The sequence below is a fragment of the Embiotoca jacksoni genome, unplaced genomic scaffold (genome assembly GCF_022577435.1).
Source record: "Embiotoca jacksoni isolate LCO1_2020_lvr unplaced genomic scaffold, fEmbJac1.0.p SCAF_14, whole genome shotgun sequence".
Classification (NCBI taxonomy): Eukaryota; Metazoa; Chordata; class Actinopteri; family Embiotocidae; genus Embiotoca; species Embiotoca jacksoni.
In genome coordinates, this window is record NW_027185274.1 from 8,073,105 (window position 1) to 8,095,359 (window position 22,255).

The 22,255-nt window shown below is 43.0% G+C and overlaps 1 protein-coding gene across 2 annotated transcripts in view; it reads right to left on the reverse strand.

The window, feature by feature from the left end:
• Positions 1–22,255, reverse strand: part of clpb (ClpB family mitochondrial disaggregase) — a 34,656-nt gene continuing 12,401 nt past the window's right edge. For both annotated transcript variants that reach the window (XM_069147807.1, XM_069147806.1), the window contains 12 exons: positions 21,613–21,741; positions 16,443–16,540; positions 13,786–13,900; positions 8,021–8,098; positions 5,187–5,242; positions 4,844–4,888; positions 4,127–4,288; positions 3,877–4,033; positions 3,466–3,539; positions 3,229–3,348; positions 2,074–2,178; positions 1–1,372 (listed from right to left, as the gene is read on the reverse strand). In XM_069147807.1, the coding sequence (XP_069003908.1) occupies positions 1,175–1,372; positions 2,074–2,178; positions 3,229–3,348; positions 3,466–3,539; positions 3,877–4,033; positions 4,127–4,288; positions 4,844–4,888; positions 5,187–5,242; positions 8,021–8,098; positions 13,786–13,900; positions 16,443–16,540; positions 21,613–21,741 (1,337 nt within the window). In that variant the 3' untranslated portion in view covers positions 1–1,174. The remainder of the gene's footprint in view (positions 1,373–2,073; positions 2,179–3,228; positions 3,349–3,465; positions 3,540–3,876; positions 4,034–4,126; positions 4,289–4,843; positions 4,889–5,186; positions 5,243–8,020; positions 8,099–13,785; positions 13,901–16,442; positions 16,541–21,612; positions 21,742–22,255) is intronic.

Genomic DNA, 22,255 nt, shown 5'->3' on the forward strand with positions numbered 1-22,255 from the left:
TTTTTGTTGTGATGACTTTATTCACCCGGTGGAGGTTAGGATACAAGAATGAAAAATGTCGCCCGGTTACATTTGGCTCCTTGTCACCGTGCTGTTCAAACATTTATGATGCAACACTTTGAATATTTTTTTTTCTTTATGACTCTAGATTCCTCCTAATGTCAGACAGTGTACAGCAGCAGAGCTCGCTGTGGTGACAGACGAGACGTCTTTACATTAACATGCATCAACAGAAACAATTCACAGGGTTGTTATATTACCCATAATTCAAGTGGAGTCATTCATTCTTTATTCAAATGAAATGAATAAGCTGGTTGTGTTTACATGTATTATCAGTGTAGCTCTTATGTGCGGGTCTGTCAAAAGAGGAGTGTTAGCACACACAGAGACGATGTCGAACTATCTTTGGTTGATAATATTTCCTTCACGGTTGAATGTACGATATTAGTTCAACTTCGAAAATACAATTTCTTCATTAAAAATGTCCTACTTAAATCTTTTTTCTCTTTCTTCATCTCCGCCATAATTATCTGCTGCTCTTCCTCTTAAAGTCAGGACACTTTTCATGTCCATCAACTTTCATAATACATTTTGAATAAATATAAAATATTTTGGCTTTTCTTCTACTCTATTGACATTAACTTATCACGATGTAACACCTAAATTGATCAACAATCTACCACAAACGATGTGCGGCAAAGCTGTGGTTTTCAGCCGACACCATGGCTTCAACTGATGATGATGATGATGATGATAACGATGGTGGTGAATCTGCTGAAGCTGCACGGGAATGAAGCCTTTACACCGAGCTTTACTTTGATATCAAGTGAGCTTGAAATGTCATCGGATCAAACTGCTATCTCTCTGTTGGACGTACGTTGTGTTGTTCTAGTCGGCTGATATTTTGCCTGTTTACAGCACATCAGTGGTGAACACTGTTCTGCATGCTGTGGAAACGTCGCCATGTAACTACACGCACGTGTGCACTGAATCAGAGGCAGTGATGTGGTCTTAATCAGAGGTACTTTTATTGGGAAATATCCATCCTGAGCCATCCATCCTCCTGACACTGGATGATGATGATGATGATGATGACGATGACATGAATACAGTGTGTCACAAGTATGCAGACAGATCTGTATTTATCCCCTGTGTTTGCGAGTAGTGTTTCTGGTTAGTGTTCAGGGCTGAGCGGCGGACGGATGTCCAGCATTCTCGATGAACTGTCCTCTCCGACCACCTCCAGGCGCAGACTGGGCGTGCTGTGCTCCTCCGGGTCCTCTGATTGGACAGACAGACGCAGGATGCAGCCTTTGGGCAGCAGCTCCTGCTCGTACGCTGCGGCTAACTGGTTGACGACTCGCCGCTCGACCTGAGGGATCAGTGACGAGGTCAGTGCTCACGCAGCTCTGTATTTTACGTGACGTGATGTCGGACTTGTTGGGGCTCGTAGACTCCAAAATATTTAACACATTTTATATTTTACATTGTTAGCTCCTTTTGTAAATGCCATTTCAGTTGTAAATTAACACCACTGAGCATTGCCGCTTCTCGAAAACAAAATCTAGGCTGATGGTAGACATTTATTTTAACAAGTGACTGTTGTGACAGATTCAATATCTACAGACTGAAAGAATATTTTATAACCGACACAGGGACACAACAATTATATTCATTGTTTTCTTGATTAATTAACAATTGATCAGTCTGTACATATTAGGAAACAATAAATAATGCCCGCCACACTTTTTTTTTTTTAAAGCTCGAGCAATTTCTTAAGTTTTAGTCAACACTGCAGGTTTTACATCAGGCCGCAGTCGAAGTAGATTATCTTGACCTCTTATTTGGACGTAAAAATGTCTAGAAACATTCAAATAATCTAATCATTGAGCTTAATAGAACCCATGTGCCTATAAATGTCAACATGAAAATATGCGGAAATGCTCTCTGCAGAGTTGTTGTGTCAAGTGATCAAACTAGTGAGTAAAATGTTAATAGAAAATATCATTTGAAGCTCTTAAAGACATTTCGGACACCAGACGCGACGGTCTGTGTGTTGCTGCGGCTGCATACCTCATGTTTGATGGAGCGCGCTCCGTAATGCATGTTGTACCCGCCCGCCAACAGGTCCAGGACAGGGCGATCCCACTGAAGAGTGATGTCATGGCGCTGCTTGGCCTGATGACGGAGAGAGAGAGAGGGAGATGAGGTCATGTTAAAAAGAGGGCAGAGGGTGAGACACCAGTCTGTTGGAGAGGAGAGAGAAGGACAGAAAAGTAGAGATGGGTGGAGAGAGAAGCGCAGCAGCAGAGGGGAGATACTGTCAGGCAGCATGTCTGCCAGCGCTAATCAACAGGCCCTTAATGCGTTTTAATCAAACACCTGTCAATAGTGGTGATCAGAGCGGCTCATTCGGCTGCGGATGTTAACGCGTCATTCAATAAATAAGATGCCATGTTTTACTCCAGATATATATTAAGGCGATAATGATGGCACTGAACATTTCATTCTTTTAATACAAGTGAGTGACAAACAAACGGCTGGTGAGGATTTGGTGATAATGATGTTTCTGCTGTTAGCACCGCTGACACGAGTTCTTATGAGCCAGACACAACAACAACAAAAAAAACTAAAAACATTAAAGACGTGGAAAAAAAAAAACGCTTAGAAAAAAACACACAAGAAAACGCAAACGGCAACATTCCTGAGAGGGATAAATTGAAAAGAGTCAGGTCTCTTATCAGTCGCCTGCAGGGCCCGTGTTGGCTGTCAGGGCACCAGCTGTAATATTAATAATTAAATATTGATGAAGGCTCCACATGTTAAACACTGTAATCACATTATAGTGAGTAGCAGTGGCACATAATATTGATCTGCGTGTGTTTCTGCACAGCTCAGCGGCTGGAGGATGAAGAGGGTGAGGCTTTCAAGTCCCACTGGAGGACACCCATGTTATATATATATATATGTGTGTGTGTGTGTGTGCTATGAAGCGGGTTCAGCGGCCTGTTTAATGATGAAGAACAGCAGCTTTTGTTCATTCCCGTGTCACACTGAAACACACACAGTGTCGGCAGACAGCAAGGCTGTTCACATCGGCCACAATCCAAATCAGAAATGACTGACGGCAGGATTTTGGGAGACATTTCCTGCATGAAAGACTCTTCTCCCGTTTCTCAGAACCGGTCAGATAGAAGAGATCTAACGTGTACGTAGTGGTGCTCAAACCTTTTTGGCCCAGAAGTTGAGCTCTTTGCTGACCAGCTGCAGCAGCTCGGAGTGACAGAACGGCAGGAAGTACACAATTTCATTGATCCGACCGAGAAACTCGTCCCTCCGATAATGAGCCTGTGGAGGAATCAGAGAGAGAACAATGTAAACTGCAGCCTCTCAGGCCGACTGTCTGGAACCACACCAGAACTAGGGGGGGGGGGGGGGTGGTTTGTGTTTATGTGACTGTGTTACCTTCAGGATCGGTCGAATCACACTTTCTTTAAACTGTCGGGAAATCTTGACGTCATCGCTTTTCTGTACATCCTCTGAAAAAGAAGCATAATATTAACATTAATTTCACTTATGAATTTAATAATCTGGTAGTCGCAGTGTAACAACAATCACTGGATTTCCTGCAACTCCTAAAATGTTGTGAGACGCTGTGACAAGTCACAACTGACAGTTTAGTCAATTTGACAAAATCATTCGTGACCGTTTTTTAATGTAATATCATCATCATGTCCATTTAATACAATAAGAACTGATAAAAATGTGTTGGGTTGGGTTTTTACAACAATGTCACGTATGTAAGACGTGTGTGTGAAGACCAGAGAACATAAGGTTGTACATCGTAGTGTATATACATATGTGTTGTTCTCTCACCGAGGTTGTCGGCCATCTTTCTGCGGCTGATCTCCTCGGCTTCCTGACGGAGCTGCAGTGCATGCTGGGCGATCTCGTCACTTGCAATGTTGGATGTCATGATGAAGATGGCATCCTTACATTCGATGGTCTTCCCCTTACCGTCTGTGAGACGACCCTGAGAGAAACAAAAGAGAGATCAGTGTACTGAACTTGGAAGTTTGTATCTGTTTTACCTGTTTTCACAGGATGAAAGTGTTCCTGAACGCACCTCATCAAACAGCTGCAGCATGATCGTGAGAACATCAGGGTGGGCTTTATCCACTTCGTCAAACAGGACAACGGCGTTGGGACACGCCTTCAGCAGCTTGGTCAGCTGACCCCCTTCCTCATGTCCCACGTATCCCGGTGGGGAGCCAATGAACTTCGCCACCTGAGAGACAAAGGAGAGAGAGTCACGGACCGGTGGGTGAAAACAATACAACACTCTGTAGTTCACGAGCAACACGGTTTCTAATGGAGAGATTATCTCAACATGTTCACAATCATCCTCTTATGAAGGCCGGCTTTTCAAACTGCTTCCCAACTATAAACACTTAAACACGAGTTCTGAGAGACAATAAACAGGCTCTTAAACTATAAAGCTTTCTGTTACTCTCCACTGAAAATGAACTCTGAAGACAAACACTGAGGTGAAATGATTAGATGTGGCTCTTCAACACTGTAACATAATGCAACTCTGAATCGTTGATTAAACGTATTCATCACCAACAGGCAAAAAAAACCCCAAAACATTAATTTTGGTTTATGCATCCATTATGAGTGCATCAGCAGAATTAATCCAATGCGTCATATCTGCAACTGTAACAGCTGAACTCATCTAAAAGGAATGAACTTCTGTCGGGCACAACATGTTGTGTGCGATTCAGACGGGACAAACACTTCCAAACTTCCTGAGTGTATGTGGAAGATGTGAACGCGTTCTTACCTCGTGTTTGTCCTGGAACTCGGACATGTCCATTCGGATGAAACCCTGCAATCACACGATGGGTTAACCTCCACGAGAAGCACAACACACTGCACTGCACGCACTGTGTCAGTGTGCATTTTGTATTGCACTGTCGGACGAACATGTGGCACTAACGGTTACCATGGAAACCCACACAAATTGAATTCTCTGTCATCACCTAAATTAAAAGTCTTACATGTGTTTTCTATCTGTGATCGTCCACCTGCTGAAACACGTGTGTGTGCGCGCGCGTTTGTGTGTGTGTGTGTGTGTGTGTGTGTGTGTGTGTGTGTGTGTGTGTGCGTGATGCTACGTCACGAACCTTTTTAATGTCCTTGTGCATGTAGCGAGCCACCTGTTTGGCCAACTCTGTCTTTCCTGTGACACCAGCCATCATCGAACCGGCCAGACAAAACAAGAGACATCATTTCATTACTCATCATGCAACAGGAACAACCCCTTCCCCCATTAATTACTTTGTTTTTAATATAAAAAAAAAACAGTCCCTGCCTTTATAAAGTACATCAGCATGCAGCGATTTCAGGAATTCAGGAAAACAAGCTTACTCATTTCCGACAGAAAGACAATCTCTCTCCTTGGCTAAGTGCTGGCCTGAATCCCAGCGTCTCCCTCTACGGAGCTTTCAATCATCTCCAGCAGCACACAATATGTTTGTCGGTAAAATATTCTGCATATAAATGCTCATATATGATATTGATGTCTTGTGTTTGGTATGCATACGGATATGATGATTTTGTGTGTGTGTGTGTGTGTGTGTGTGTGTGTGTGTGTCTTGTTGCTGTGTTTAATATTGATGTCTCATGGCCACTGTTTGTCGCTGAAGGGAACAGAGAATATGAACACCGTCTCTCCCTCATCTATCTCTCTGGCCTGTCATTTCACCATCTCCCTCGTTTTGCACCATCTATCTGGCCCTTAATATCCCCCCTTTACTCTCTGTGTGCAGCCATCTCTCTCTCTCACACACACACACACACACACACACACACACACACACACACACACACACACACACTTCCTCGCCTTGCTGATGGTTGAGGACATTTAAGATTTTCTCTGAAACTAGAGATGTCCCTGTCAAGTTTGGTCCTTTGATGCTGAAAGTGTTCTGAGTGGGTAAATCTCAGTTTTTATATTTTTATACACCTCAATATTGCACACTTTGCTTTAAAGAAGGCCTCAGATAAATTAGTAAAGCTTTTTGGTGTTTTAAGTTTATTAGAAAATAACAGCCAGTATCACAGCTTTCATTTATTATTTGTCCTACAGAATATTTTACAATCTCCACAGATTGACGAGTGTCAGTGTGGAAATGTCTGACAGGAAGTCGTAGTTCATCTCTTCCATCTCCAGTGGATATCAGTAACTAGACCCGATGGCCGTTGAGTATTTTCATTCACAGTAATAGTATGTTAGGACGAGGTTCCAGTGTTTTAATGTGCAGTCAGCTGTTTTTTTCTGACAGCAGGTGCACACAGAGCTCAATGGGCTGCAGTAAACAAAAGACTGGAAACGTATGGAGCTTTCTGGTGTCAATACTGATCAATTCAAAGATGTCCCGAATGCCAGTTTTGCAGACTGGTTCAGGACATCCCAGTGAGGATTTGTTTTTAGTTTTGCTTTTAGAACAGAACGGACTTCACCAAGCTGCAGGACCACCATGTTGATCTGCTTACTTCTTTAAATATTCTGTGTATCACTGTGTAATAATATGCACATTAGTACCAGATCTGCCTCTTCCAGACGTCAGAAATATCCACCCACATATCCAACTTTCTCTGTGATTCAAAAGGATGTGGAGTTGCTCTGCTGAATCCACTTGTAGACTGATAAACTTTATTATCCCTTCAGGGAAATCGACTGAGAAACAACAGGGCCAGCTGGGGCTTTGTGGGTACGACTACACTTGGTGCCACTGCAGTGCTGCAGCGCAGTATGACAAGGTGTCATCTGAAACAATTACAAAAAGCTGTTCATAATAACTGCCTCTGATAAGTTGACTGGATGTATCCATGGTGGGGCAAGTGGTGCTTTGGGCTAAGCCATAATGTCAGCATGCCGAAGCTATTGCTTACCATGTTCATCGTCTCAGTTTAGCATGTTAGGATGTTGCTAACGAGCACTGAACACAATTGTGTTCAGTACTTTAAAGTACTTCTGGGAATGTCATTAGTTTTGCGAGTATTTGGTAATAAACCAAAATACCGGACACTTCAGATCTTAAAGTCTGGGGATCACCAAAGTTAGAGAGATTCACCCTCTGAACCACACGTTTGTACTAAATTTCATGTCAGTGCATCAAATAGTTTGAGAATAATATTTCAGTCTGGACCAAAGCGGTGGACCAACCGACCGATTGAACAATGTTTATTTTTCAAGCGGCGACCAGCCGGCCGACAAATAAAGCCAACACTGAAGTGACAAAAACTGCAGTTCCTTGATTGGCCACTTAAGGCTGGCTCCTAAAGTGAGCCAATCCACATAGATTCATAGATTACGTTCATGTTGAAATGTCCAACTTCGCAACAAAAATGTTTACAGCCGGGTACAAAAAAACAAAACAGTTTTGGTCTCCACGGTGCTGCCGTCAGCAATCTGGCTTCATTCGGCCCACTTCAGCTCCACCCATGTGCCACCATCAGAGCAACTCGCACCGAGCTTCAAAACCTCTTTTCAGTAAACCTATTAGTGACGTCACGGTGGCTACGCCCATTTTGTTTTAATGCGGCGTATGTTAGATTGTGAGTTGTAGGAATTGGACAGCAGGTCTGTCAAGCATCCAAAGTTCTTAAGTGCCTCAGTTATTTCACTTTCCTTTGTGTCTTAAAATTCAAACCTGACATTTTTCAAGTCAATTTAAGAAAACAAAAAGTGACACTTTGGAGACGTACATGAACTGAATACTAACCAGCCTCTCCAACATGTTTACACCTTACAATGAGGCTTTCTTTTGTGGTCTAGTGTATTCTGTTCTTTGAATGAATTTGTTTGGCAGGAGAACTCGGCATGCAGAAATCTAACTTATTCAAGTGTTCTGTTTATTTTGGCTGCTTCTTTGAGGAAGATGTAGAACTTCATGAGACCAAACCAGAATTAAAGCGATGGGTGTGAAAGAAGTCGGAGCGAGTGAGTTACCGATTCCTGATGAGCCGAGGAAGAGGAATACGAGAGGATGCTCTTCATCGTACCAGCCGTTCTCCTTCCTCCTGATGGCTGCAGAGTGCCGAGGAAGGGGGGGAGAGAGAGAGAGAGGCCATTATTTCAGTCATTTGCAATTGTTGACTTTGCTTTTCCACTAAGTATTCGAAGTTTCACCCAGCTGAACCGAGCTGACCTGAGGGCAGCGGGTATCCCAGAAACTATGATAAAAGAGTGAGAGAGCAGGGATGAGAGAAGGGTCAGAGACATTTGGTGGAGAAAAAAAAAAATAAAAAAAAAGGAGGAAGAAGAGAGAAGAGAGAGCAAGATGAGAGACCTCCAGAAAGCTACCCACAATGCCTCCCCCCCCCCCCCCAGTCAGTGGGGCCATTAGCCTGCAGTAATTGTGTTAGCCTCTCTGGCGCGGCCATGCTGAAATCAGTTTAGCATAGATCGCAGCCTCGCACACACACACAGACACACACGCTTGCTTAAAGAGGAGTGCCTACCCAACCCTGCCATCACCCCAGCAACCACACTCACACAGATACACAAAGAGGAGATGATGAGGTGGATCGGAGGGGAGTAAAGAGTGTATTTGGCCCAAGAAGCAGACACTAGCACAAACTCATCCAAATCTGAACCTGTTGAGAGGCTGAGGCCAGAACCAGAGCCACAGATGGACAGGGTGTCGCCAACAAGTCAGTGGATCAGTGGTCAGCGCTGCCGGGCCTTTTCTGTACGAACTGTTCTCTGTGTCTTTCTGCGTGTTTCCTTCAGATACTTTGCTTCCTCCCACTTTCAGACACTTTTAGATGAATTGATAATTCAGAGATTTATAGCGTTGGCCTTTTGAAGCTGGGAGGCTCCGGCCAACAGATTGAAAAGTGAGTGTAGATAATGGATAACCGCACCGTGATTGTGTCATTCATGTCAGTTAGCTTTTCAGTCTTGATTAATATGACCAGTGTTCCCTTTAATAGCCGGACATCAACCTTAAGATCTCTCGGTGCAGCTCAGGCGGGTAGAAACGCTGTGATCGTCCCAACCTGGTATCAGTGTGTAAGACGCCCGTCGGTTCTGTACAGGATATCGTGTCGGTGTCATGTTTTGCTTTGCCTCGGTGTGAAAAGTCAGGTGCCTCAGGTTTTGCCGACAAAAACCTGGTGGTTAGGTTCAGGAAAAGATTTCTGTATAGAAATCCAAGTTGCTTTGAAGTGGACTCAAACCCTTTGATCCAGCCTGCAAGCTACCTTCCTCCTCCTGTACTCCGTCACATGACCTCCTTTGTTTTTTTTTACCTTGGTCATACATGCGTGTACTTTTCACCTCTAGGTTCAGGCAAAACGTGACACTGACACACTATCTGATCGGATAGTTTGGCGAGATACCGGGCTGGATCGTCCTCATAGTGTGAAGGGTAAGCACAAATCAAGTTTGTATCGGAAATGAAACATTTTTGGTGTCCTACAAACTACATTTTTTTTAAGTGACAATGTGTATATTACTTCATGATAAAAAAAAAAAAAAAAAAGGCTGGTGTTACTCTTACAATATGCACAAACTAAAGTCTAAAATGTACACATGTGGTTTTCTGCCACAGTATATTTGGCCTCGGGAAGATGCGCCACCTCTTTACTGTCCAGCAGGTCTGCCAGCATGGAGGCGCTCTACATTCATGGCACGAACAAAAAAAACAATTAATGATAGAACATTTCTGAAAACATTTGGAATCAGCAAAAAAAAAAAAAAAATACATAAATTAAAAAAAAAAAAAAAAATCTTATTTTAGTTGCATGCTACAAAATCTTTGTTAACCAGTGTAAATATTGATAAAAAATAAATATCGAACAATATACAGATGTATGAATGTATGTGTGTATTGTACTTCTTTGAAGTGTGAAATTCTTCATTACAACTTTTTGTTTTGGCTCTGTTAATAAAGGCAACTCGGGCCGATGTTTTGTTCGCCTGAAGAAAGCACATAAAAGACTAAAACTTGATCTTTGCCAAACCTTTAGCTCTGGAGTGTAAATTAAAGCTGCTGAAACACGGGTACAACAGCTCATTCACACCTTGAAAGTACGTCCATTTGAATTTGGCCGAGCATCAAGCACCTTTTAAAACCCGCTGAAGCTTTGAGCAGGCTGAAAAATGTACGTCACATTTGTCCTGAACTTCCTGACAATATTTCACACACATGCCATGTACTCCTCTAAAACACGCCACTGATTATAAACACAGAGCCAAAAGTTAGTAAAAAGCCAATGAGGGTCTTTTAAAGGCATTTAAATATCTTGTAGTTGGCAACACAATTCAAGATAACAAGCTTAAACGGTGCATCACAGAGGTGGTAATTTCTTGGCAAGTCATCAAGTGCAGTCAGTAAAAGAGAGACGGCAGAACAACCTGTTGTCATAAAGAACACAGACGAACCAAACCGTACACGTTTACTGCAAAAAAAGCCCCCCAAAAAACAAGTCCCTTCCTGCTCAGTCATCAAAATCTGTTGTAGCCAAGTGTGAGACGCAGTGGAGTTAAAATACTAAATGACAGACGTGGCCGCGAGTGTTACTAGCGACTAATAGCTGATAATCATAAAGAGCAAAGTGCTTGGCAGGAGGAGGAGGAGGAGGAGGAGGAGGAGGGAGGAAGAGAGAGGAGATGGTACACGGGGAGGAACAAAGATAAGAGGAGCAAAGATGTAGAAGGAGATAAAGAGGGGACAGAGAGAGGAGTGATGGAGATAAGGAGACAGAGAATGAGGTAGAGAAACAAACCAGTGTGTCAGAGATGGACACGGAGATGAATAGTGACAAGAGGGGCTCCAAAGCTCCGTCTGCTTTATCAATAGCTGTGTGAATGACAGCGTAACCTTCTGTGTGTGTTTGTGCGTCTTTTAGCTGATTGAGAGCGACTTTGACAGAAGGGCACATTGACATTTCTCAGAGGACCCTGACAACAACAAGGAAAGGAAGGAGATACAAAACAAATGAAAGCTCTCTCTCTCTCTCTCTCTCATGCACACACACACACACACACACACACACACACACACACACACACACACTCTCTCTCTCTCACTTTCTCTCTCTCTCTCTCTCTCTCTCTCTCTCTCTCTCTCTCTCTCAGACCAGTGTGTATTGGGCAGGTCTGGTTGGCTCTAACATGATTACAGAGGGATGATTCTCTTCAATAACTCTTAGCCCTGAGAGCTAAACCTGGATCAATCTAACCTCCTTCCTGTGTGTGTGTGTGTGTGTGTGTGTGTGTGTGTGGGATTGTGTATTTGTACTTTGTGTGAGGGAGTGTGTTTGTGTCTTGCTGCAGGCCAGCTGTTTGTCATGAAGAGTTCAGGTTGAAATAGTTATTTTGAAAGCATGACAACACACCAATGCAAAAGAATGGGGGAAAAAAAAAAAAAAACATTCACCAAACTTTCTCTAATTTCTTTTCTCAACTTCTGGCCTTCAAAATGTTTCTAAAATCATCAGTTCATCCATCCATCTTCTACCTTTTTGCAGTAGATAACTAATGATAAAATGATAAGTAGCTTAATCAATAAGCGGATCTGAAATTGTTTGTCAACAACTTGGGAAAAACTGTGAAATCTTTTAAGTAATTTATCAAGAAAAATGGCAAATATTGACTATTTCTTGCTTCGTTCTTTTGTTGTTTTTTTCTGATTCATATCGCTATTAACTGGGAAATTGTTATGGGCAATCTTAAAGATTTCTTATATCATATTTCCTTTTCTGACTTCAAACAGGGGTTGAAAAGGGGTGATGAAACGTGCCAAAGGTTTCTGGCTGGACCTGAACTAGAAAATGTTGCGGTCACATGTACGCATTGTCGCCACTCCACCCTGTTATGTGCTTTTTACACTATTTTTGGACTTTTTGTATTTAACCTTCCTTGTGTTTTCTTTATTGTCTGTTAAATGCAGGTTCAACATCTCCCATATCTTATATTCTTGATGTATTTCTATGCCTCTGTAAAGCACTTTATCCATGTATTAGAACTCCTATTTTAGTATGTTAGTGTGTGCGGCTTGCATTTGTGGTTACATAATCCAGTCTTGTGTAGCACTCTTTATCTCTACATCCCTTTCCCATTTGCTGTCTCCTTATCTGCAGAATATCCTTTAGCCTCCTCATCTCTAAATCTCTACTTCCCCTCTTACACTCACAGTTTGACTGATTCCTGCTCGCCTCACCTTTTATGAAAACAGCTCACAACACAAGCATAAATGTACATTAGTTAATGTGGGTTCTTGTAAATATCTTTGCAGATGAATTAGCCTCTTTTGGTTCTATCATCCCACTGGTGTGTGTGTGTGTGTGTGTGTGTGTGTGTGTGTGTGTGTGTGAGAGATATATTCACTGTAATACTTCTCGGAGATCAATAAGCTGTTCCTTTATCTCCGTGGTGACGTCTTCTATGGCTTTCAGGGCAATTTGCCATGATAACAACAGTCATTCATCACTTTGCCAAAGACTACAAGTCCCACGATTACCCCCTCTGTGTCGGACTCCCGGCTTTCCTTCCCTACACTTGTAACTGCAGCTCAAACCCGTGTGACTGTCTTCTGTTTTATAAACCGCTCAGTAGTTTGTCTTTGTAGCGCCGTGCTGTTTTATTTTATTTTATTTTATTTTTTTTTGGAGGAAGTTATCCTCTTGTCGGTTGTAAACTCTGCAGTATTTGCTCTCACTAGAACATAACAGATTGTAATATCCGTTTCTCGCTCTGGGAATGAGTTAATTATTTTCACAAATCTAAACAGAAAATGTCCGACGTCGTAAAAATAACACACAGCCTCTCCTCCCGGCTGCCGAACCCTCTCTGAACACACAACCTCTCTCTCATCTGCAGATCGATACGTGGCCTCCATGGATGCCTGCTGTAATATCAGCTCTTTACTGTCGGCTGTGTTATTGTGCTCTAACTCATCCGCCCTCCTCGTCTCTATGCACTGTACTCCCTCTCTCTGTCAATGCTCCGAGCTTTCCGCTTCGCTGCTACTTCTCCACTATCTTCTCCCATCAGCGTTCCTGAATCTTTTTTTTTTTTTTTTTTTTTTTTAATCACGTCTCCCTTCACATCCATCTGTTTTTCCTCTTCCCGTTTACAGCGCCTGGCCTGTCACCCGTCCATCTCCGACTCTGTGACACCGCAGCTTCGAGGAGCGACGATGGAACAATTCAGGAGGTGCATCGAGGCCGCAAAGTGCAAGAAGGAAAGGGAGGGGAGGGGTGGAGGGGAGAGAGAAGGCGGCGCAGAGATGGAGGAGAAACAGAGGAGAGAAAGCCAAAACGGAAAAGAGACGGGGGGGGGGGGGGGGGGGGGGGGGAATGGAGAGAAAAGAGGAGGAGGAGGAGGAGGGGAGGGTCTGTAGTATGTCTCCTCTCTCTGTAATCGTGTTAACTGGCGGCTCCAAGCCTGGCCTCTTCAGCTGTCACACACAAACACACGCACATGCACACACAGCACCTGTGTACGCCTGACAGACAGCTCATTCATCACAATTAACCAATTACAGCCTCCGCCGGTCTGTCTGAGCCCGCCTACAGCTGGAGGGAAGGGAGGAGAGCAGGAGGAAGAACGGAGAGGAGAGCAGAGATATGACGCAAAGAAACAAGTGAAACAAAGAGGAGGACGACGGGGCTTGTGATGTAAAAGCATGTATTCATGTGCACTTGTTGTTTTTTGTGGTGTGAAGTCATCGTGTAGGCTGCAAATATAAACTGTGTGCGTGTTACCCGAAGCCACAGTATTGATGGCCCCCTCCTGCCCGATGATGTACTCCTTCAGCCTCCTCTCCAGGGGGAACCTCCTCCTCTCCTCTGCCTCCCGCCGGGCCTGCGCCTCCTGGAACTAGATGGAGGTTAAAAAAACAAAACAAAACAAAAAAAATCTCAGTATGCAAGAAACAGGAAGAGGAAGGAGACATTTGAGGGCGAGTGGAGGGAAACACTCAACTCTCACAGTTGTTTGTCTTTTTACTCCCCACCTTCATCTCTTTATAGTCACCTTTTCTTCTTTGGCAGAGAAAGAGTTACTGCTGCTGCTGATGATGTCTTGTTATATTAGTAGTGTCACTTTAGACCTTTGGTGTACTGTATGGAGTTGGCTGAGGAGCCAGTGGAGCAAAGCTACCTGAAGAATTATGACTGAACACCTGTAAGTGAGAATCTCACCCGGATGTACAGTAGCTGCAGTTGAAGGGTTTTTACTGGACAATTATTCCTCATCTGAACCGAGCGTCCGACAATAGAGGGTGTGCGCGTATATAGATTGTAAAATCCTTTTGATTTTGGGCCTCAGAAATTACATTGTCTTTTTATCCCTTTAGAAAACTGTTGTCGTCACTGAACAGTGTCAAAGAAGAGAAGTTATTCAGACCTGCGCTTCAGAGAATAAGTCCTGAGAATAGATTGAATAGCTGTGTTTCAGTCGAGTGACTTTCATCAAACATTTGCTCTGATTAAAATAAAGCTATTCAGTAAATCTACCGTTCGTGAAAGTGGTCTGGTGTCGTGTGCAGGAGATGATTTTTGTTTGAACTCGTGGCTAAATACTGGACGTCCAAAATGCCATTCTGTAAACAAAGCTTGATTTTTTTTTTTGGATCTTTTTTTTTTATTTGTTGTTATTAGATTATCGCACTTCTTAAACATTTTAAATGCCTTTATGTAGTTGAAATCTCTCTCCTGCTCCCTTCGTGCTTCCAACTTCACCTCCTGCTTCAGAATTGCCTTCTCCCCTTTCGCAGCAGCTATCCGTTTCCCGTCTTCCTCCTCTTTATCACACTCTACCTCTCCATTTGCCTCCATTTCTCTGACATCCATTTCCTCTCTTCTGCTGATTTCGCTCGATGTCTCTTTCCACGTCTCTCCTCATTCTCCGTCTTTTCTTTCAGCGTTCTTCCCTCGCCCCTCGGTTCCTCTCCCTCTTTCTCCCTCACAGCCGGCCCATGACTCATTTATCCTCCCCTCTTTGTCTCCTCAGACTCCAGGTTTTCAGCCTGCAGTGGAGGCAGCCTGTTTATTCTCTCTCTCCATCTTGCTTAGCTGCAGCCCGCTGTCAAGCCGCTAGATAACTACAGATAACTCGAGTTTTATTTAAGAAAAAGGCAGACCCCGCTATACACCTGTGAAATACCAGGAGCTGAGCAGTGAGCGCTGTGCTGGAGCTTTTTTCAGTGAAAACTCCATGAAATCTCGGGCCTGACCTCATTCCAACTTGTCCAAACACATTTTTGTTATCAAAGTTTTATCAGGAAAAAAAAAAAGAAAAAAAAAAAGACCTATCCTGGAAACTATTAGACAAAAGAGAAGTGGTTTCTTTTGTTTGTTACTGTACTTTTACGGTGTTCATGCAGCAAGACTGCTGAACAATAGGAAGGAGACTTTCAGCTCGTGTCACTGAACAGATGTGTTTTCAAGGAATAATTCAACAATTCTCTTCCTGTTGATGAATTCCATGAAAAGATCAAACCAGACCAAAATTTATTTGACTAACAAGTGTTGTATTTGTATCCAAAACCTGATTTAGCTTATTTCTCTGTGCCATAGAGCTCCATTGCAGACCAAAAACTATTGAAAACACATCTACGAGAAACACAGTTACAGTGAGTGACATGTTTCTTCAATAAAAAAAAATATGGATACTATAGTGTACAAAAAGCTCCACAGACTTCAACATATTTCATTTTCACGATCTTCAGAGAGTAGTTTTATAAAGCAAAAGTCACCGATAGACAAAAAAAAAAGTCATCCTTTAAAGAGTGACGATAGAAAGTGATTTATTAACATATTTTATAACATTAACATCGTGAATAATAACAGCTGACAGTTTGCATTCTGAAATGTCCATTTATTTATAAATAATTTTACTTCAGCGCTTTCGGTCTCGGATTATCTGTCTGTTTAAAAGATGATCACTATACACGCAGAGAATAGCTAATTACATATTCATTTGAAATCAGTGTTGTTAATTAACTTTCACATTTAAGAAGAGGAGAAAGCTACTGTGTACGAAAATATGAAAACAAACAGTCTAGATTATGTCTTATGTCATGATATGTTCTTTATATCATACTGATCAATAACCTGGCTCAGTTTTTAACCCCAGTTAACCTTCACCAGCTTTCTCAACTTTAATACTCGAAAGCATCTGTCAGTCAGTCAGCGGACACACACAGACCTCCTGAGGAGTGTGTGTCTGTGTGAGGAAGTGACACAGATGTCAGCTGAGTAAAATGTGGAGTCATTCAGACCAGGCCAAAGGAAACAAGTACAGCATCGAAACATCTGAGCACAGAAACTAATGTTAGTTTAATTGCTTCTATGTTCGGCACAGTTTGTACGGAAGCAAAACAAAATGAATGTTTGTGTCTGTGAGGAGCGTGTCGTACCTTCCCCTCCCACTGCTGCAGTACTGTGCTCACTTCCCCCTCCTTCGCATAGGCCCGAGCAGTGTGTCCCAAACCGTTGGTCTGCAGGGGGTTGGCACCTGTATGTAAGTGAACACACACACACACACACACACACACACACACACACACACACACACACACACACGTTTTAAGTACTGCAAGAATATGCTCACACTTCCTCTGCAGGAGGGTCAAAACGTCGATCAAGACAGTGAGGTTAGGGGTGAAAGGTCACAGGGGTCACTGAGGCTAACTGTGGTGAAGTAGGAGGGCCACGCAATGACCCTGTAGGGGGTTTCATATCCGCAACGCGTGGCAATAACACACACTTTGACCCCTACACCCGCACACCAACGCGCCGCACTATTATACAATCTACACACACTGCAGGTTTCTGCAGGTTGGGGGCCATTGAGGCATAACCCCCCCCCCCCCCCTCCTCCTCCACACACACACACACACACACACACACACAGCAGGAGGGGTTAAACGGAGGAAGAATGATCTTTAAAGGGTCGCAGTATAAATGAGAGAGAAACATAATGTCACAGTGCGGGTGAAGTTTGCCAGGGCTGGACGGTGGTGGGCTTGTCAGTCGGGGTGGTTAGCAGTGCCTTCTGCCCCGACCTGTGCTGCCACTCTCAGCCCAGAGTCACCGACACACACGCGTGCCTCCACATGAACAAGTGAATGTTTCCATCACATCACATGCACTCATGGATAAAATGCGATAAATAGTGGAAAGTTGTTTTTTTCCTTTTTTTGCGAAATCAGCTACACCTCGGAAAAGCACTTGTGCTGTAAGAGAGAGTGACAAGTCATCACGCTACATACAAACACGTAGTTTCTGTCGACTCCAGATTCCCGACAGACAAACCTCAACACTGTTCTGGTAGGAACCAAAATCACTTCAGAGAACTAAGTGTCTGAAAACTGTTATGCACTCAAATTTTGAAAGAGAAAAATCAACAAAGGGTCTTTAAAAAGTCAAACTCAATGACCAAAGGTGCTCTTAGCAAATTTAACCAAGCAGCTAGTCTGACTCCAGAGCAGAACAAAAGAACTTTAACTTTGACTGTGTCCGAAATCACCACCGTGTTCACTGCTGGACACTCAATAAATACCTCATTCAACAGTGAGAGGTGATGTAAGATTTGGGAGATTTTATACTAATCGTTATACTTTGGATTCATCATTTGCCACACTGCATTGTGGGATTGTTCGCAGAAAGTAGTACTTTTTTTCCGTTAAGAGTGTAACATTTTTCAGGTATTTATATTATTTATAAAACACATAATTTGATTGATGATTTCGGACACAGCTGTTGTCAGGGTGAATGCTCAATCACATCTGTACTCTACATTACTTCAATCTGTCATTAGTTTCTGCTTTTATAGAAAAATGTTGCAATTTTAGACTTTTGTGTATTTACGCTAAGTTGGATATTTAACATGTTTTGCAGGAAAATGTGTTGATTATCCTCAAAGTTTGGAATGATGAAAAGTCGGCAGTTGTACTGTCGGTTTCAAACAATGCCCAGATATAATCATGTATTCATTTACCAGTGTGGACAACAAACACTTCAACTTTAAGCTGTGAATTGTGACAACGTAGTCTGATGCCTGAAAGCTATTTAAGATTCTGCTGACACTCAGGAGAGGAAATGAAAACAGTGGAGTGAAAGCCAACTTTCATAAATTGGCAGAGATATACACGAAAATCTAAAAAATACAGGATTAAAATAAATCACAAACAAATTGTGGCAAAACTCACTCACTAGCCTGAACAATATATTCAAACTGAATCTATTGGGGGGTATTTTAAGTTCTCCTTTCTGACTTTACAGCTCATAAGGTAGATATTTAAAAAAAAAAGAAAGAAACAAAAAGTGTGACATCGGCGCTGTTTGTCCGGGATGTTGGATGAGCACCAAGAACCACAACACCAGTGTGAACTTTTTCCTCTGAAAAAACTGTATGCAATCAATACAGGTGATGGTTGTTCCTATTGCTCTGAGCACCGACCACAGAGACTAATAATCACTGTGATGATTATCGATAAACCCCTAAGTTTCGTGACCTGCTCACAAAGCTATCGATCCTAACAACAATACACCACTAAACCCCCCCTCCCCTCCCCCTCCCAAAACAGGAGGGAAGAAAGCAATAAAGTACCCCACCACACACACACACACACACATGCACACACACGACATAATAAATAGCATCATTTAGGGCTTTAATATCAGGCCAACCCTCTGGGCCATAGCACTTTATAACAGGATCAACACTAACGACAGTCACACAAACAGACACACACCAGCTGAACATTGACACGCGTGCACGCGATCGAGCGAACACACACACACACACACACACACACACACACAGGATCCCTTCATTAGGAGTGCTTTAGTTATGCCTATTAGGAGTCCCCTCCTTTTTCCTATTTCCTCCTCCCTCTCTTTCAGTGCAGCTGGTGGGAGAGAGCCCCTGCTGGTCTTTGTGTGTGTGTGTGTGTGTGTGTGTGTGTGTGTGTGTGTGTGTGTGTGTGTGTGTGTGTGTCTCTGTGTCTGTCTGTCTGTCATTATTGTGTGTGTCTACAAGCGTGTGTGTGTGTGTGTCTCTTCTGGCCTCCTACCACCTACGGAGCCGTCCATTACTCAATGCCTCTGGCCACAGGCCCGATGTGGCGCCTGGGGAGAAGCTAGAGAACCTCCGCAGGTAGGGTGAGGGACTGTGGGGCAAAGTGGAGCCCGAGGGTGGCGCCTGGAGACCGTGATGGATGGACGTGCGAGTCGAGGGCCGGCTAAGGCCAAAAGAGCAAACCCACGGCTAGTAGAGGGGCATGGATGCACACAAACACAGGGGAAATAACAAGGTACAGGACAGACACAAGTCTATAAACACATGCAGTGTGTACATACATGGAAGGATGATGATACACAAACAGAGAGGCCACACACACACACACACACACACACACACACACACACACACACACACACACACACACACACACACAGAGATGTCCTGAAGCTACAGCAGTTCATAATGTTTTGTGATGAAGTAAAAAAAAAAAAAAGATGAAGAGGAGGCTACAAAGAGATTAAAGAAAAAGACAAATGACAGAAGCTTTGTCCAGAATAATCAAACACGCATGAAAAACTTTGATAAAAGTCTCTAATTATGCGCCCATTCACACAGCAGTGTGTGTGACGGAGAGCGCGTGACGTCCTGACTGTCATTGGCCGTGATGGTGGCGCCGACCCAGCAAAGGCCCAGTCGGGCGAGTTACAACCGACCCCGTCCTTAATCTGATTATCTTAAAACAAATGTCTGTGCTTCGTGAAATTTCTTACCTTTTTAATTCAAAAATGCGCCTGCAGAACATTTGATCGAGTTAGATGAGGTGATTTGTTTAAGCGTTCAGAGTGCTTACAGACGCAGGGGTGAGACGGGAGAGACAGGCAGACAGAGCAGATGCACCATCCATCATAAACATAAACAAGACATTAATATAAGCTTGTGTGTGTGTGTGTGTGTGTGTGTGTGTGTGTATAGTAATGGTTTGATACGAAAATGTTGTGTTTTATAAAAAAAAAAACAAAAAAAAAACTAATCAGTCTAAAAAGCAAAAACTAGAAACTTCAAAGATTCAGAAAGGTGTGTACGAACTAAAACAAGGGTCTCAGACGGATAAAAGCAAAAATGAATTTATGAATATTTAAATCGAATCAATAATATAAGTTTGAGTGCACAAACATACATGCTCACACATATATAAAAAAAAATTTGACACACAAAGACGCACACATTTCCTGTGGATGTGGAGTTACCCCAAGGGCATGTTCTGTGTGGAGGTCACAGTTCAACGAGGCCTCGCTTGTTTAAGAGCTGCTCGCCTGGAAACTGAGGGGGATACTCTGCCCCAGGGTGTGTGTGCGTGCGTGCGTGCGTGCGTGTGTGTGCGTGTGTGCGCGTGCATGCGTGCGTGCTGGTGGAGCTGAGTCAATGACAGGTGCGAGTGTTATGGGGGCCGATGGGGGATGAACTAGTGATCAATTTCAGATGAGTTTTGTAAAAGTCTATATTAATCGTCGGTGGAAGCGTTTTAGTGATGATGCATAGAAAGCTTTTTAAAACTGATGGAGACGATAACTAAAATGATTAAGTTATTTGCGACGTCTCTAAAAAGAACGCAGTTTCAATGTTTTTTTTTCTTCCTATAACTGAACGACTAATGAAAACATGGTCAAATGAGACTTTTTTTTTTTTTTTTTTTGTCGATAAACGCTTAGTCGACTCTTTGTGGCAGCCCTATTAATAATAATAATAATAATAATAATTGAGTCAACTAGATTGAGAGACCTGGATGAAATGTGTCAGAGCGGGGCAACAAAATGTTCCGCCAGAAACTCAGCTCAGAACGAGAGTGGCTTGAATTTCATTTCTGCGCCCCACATTGTGCCGATCAAAAGATAAAAGCCTCTTTAAATGGCACCAGAAGTAAACCCGTCCTTTCATGTCCGTTGGTCTGACTTTCCACCAAGATCACTGAAATATGTCAAGTGATGAAGAAACATAGAAACATAACCTCTTTAGCAGATCTAATACACAAGTTAACCGTAAATTGAGGCCTTAATTACTTGATCTTTACTCATCTTAATAACAGACGAAGCCATTATGTTAAACCGCGCAGACTTTTCCCTCCAGTGGAAAAATATAATCGAGGTCTGTAAGATTTGTTTAGCGGAGACTGACAAAGTTCAGGTGACCGAGTTCAGCCTCAGGAAAACGCAGACTAACTAAGCAGAATTGCAAAAACCCTCAATCCACTTTCCCCCTTTTGTGTCTATATAAATGCGAGACACGGTGAAGGCGGGAACACCGAATGGCCGACAAAATGTGATTATTGTCAATCAGTAATTCCACTTTGACATCAAAACTAAAGATTTGAACTGTTTGAACGGTAGAGGCGTCAAACTGCAGAGCAGCTTTTCAAAATATGTGCAGGCTGCTGATCGTCTTTACGCCTCTAATAACTCGATAATTACTCTGAGGTCCACCACAGACCTGAAGGTGGGGTACGAGAGGACGGGTCGGGGTGGGGTGGTGGTGGTGGTGGTGGTGTTGATGGGTGAACGTACCGGCCTCCAGCATCATGCTGACGGTATGGGGGTCATCGGCCAGTGTTGCGTAGTGAAGCGCCGTGCAGCCACGGAAACCAGCCCTGCTGCTGAGCCTGCTGCTGAACTCATCCTCTCTGGACACCAGGACTGTAGAGAGGCACGGAGACGTGGAGACACGAGACAGATTACAGTCTGCTTATAATATAAGTGTAAAAGGTTACAGAAAAAAAAAAACATTACACAAAAAGTCTGCTGGGACCATTGTTCATTCGAAAGACAGAGATTTGCCAAAAACAAACAACAAACCAAAAACAAGATATATATTTTTTTAGACCCAAAATGAATTTGAGAAAATGCACTAATTCCACATAGATGTAAAGAGGATAGTTATGATTTGAGTCTGGAAACGGTAAAACTCCCTGAAGCTGAAGAAAGCTACTTTAACTGGAAGCGCTTGCTTCTGCTACTTTCTTTAATCTATTCACAGTCAATGTTGAAGCTCCAGAAAGTGTAACGCTGCCTCTACAACATTATTTTTCTTGTTTCCAGCTTTGGGAGACTTGTTCATTTTCACAAATTTTAGCTCGACACGATGGGAATTATACGAGTTCTGTTTTGGGGTGCTCCTTACTAATAATGGAGATACTCTATCATTCTCTCC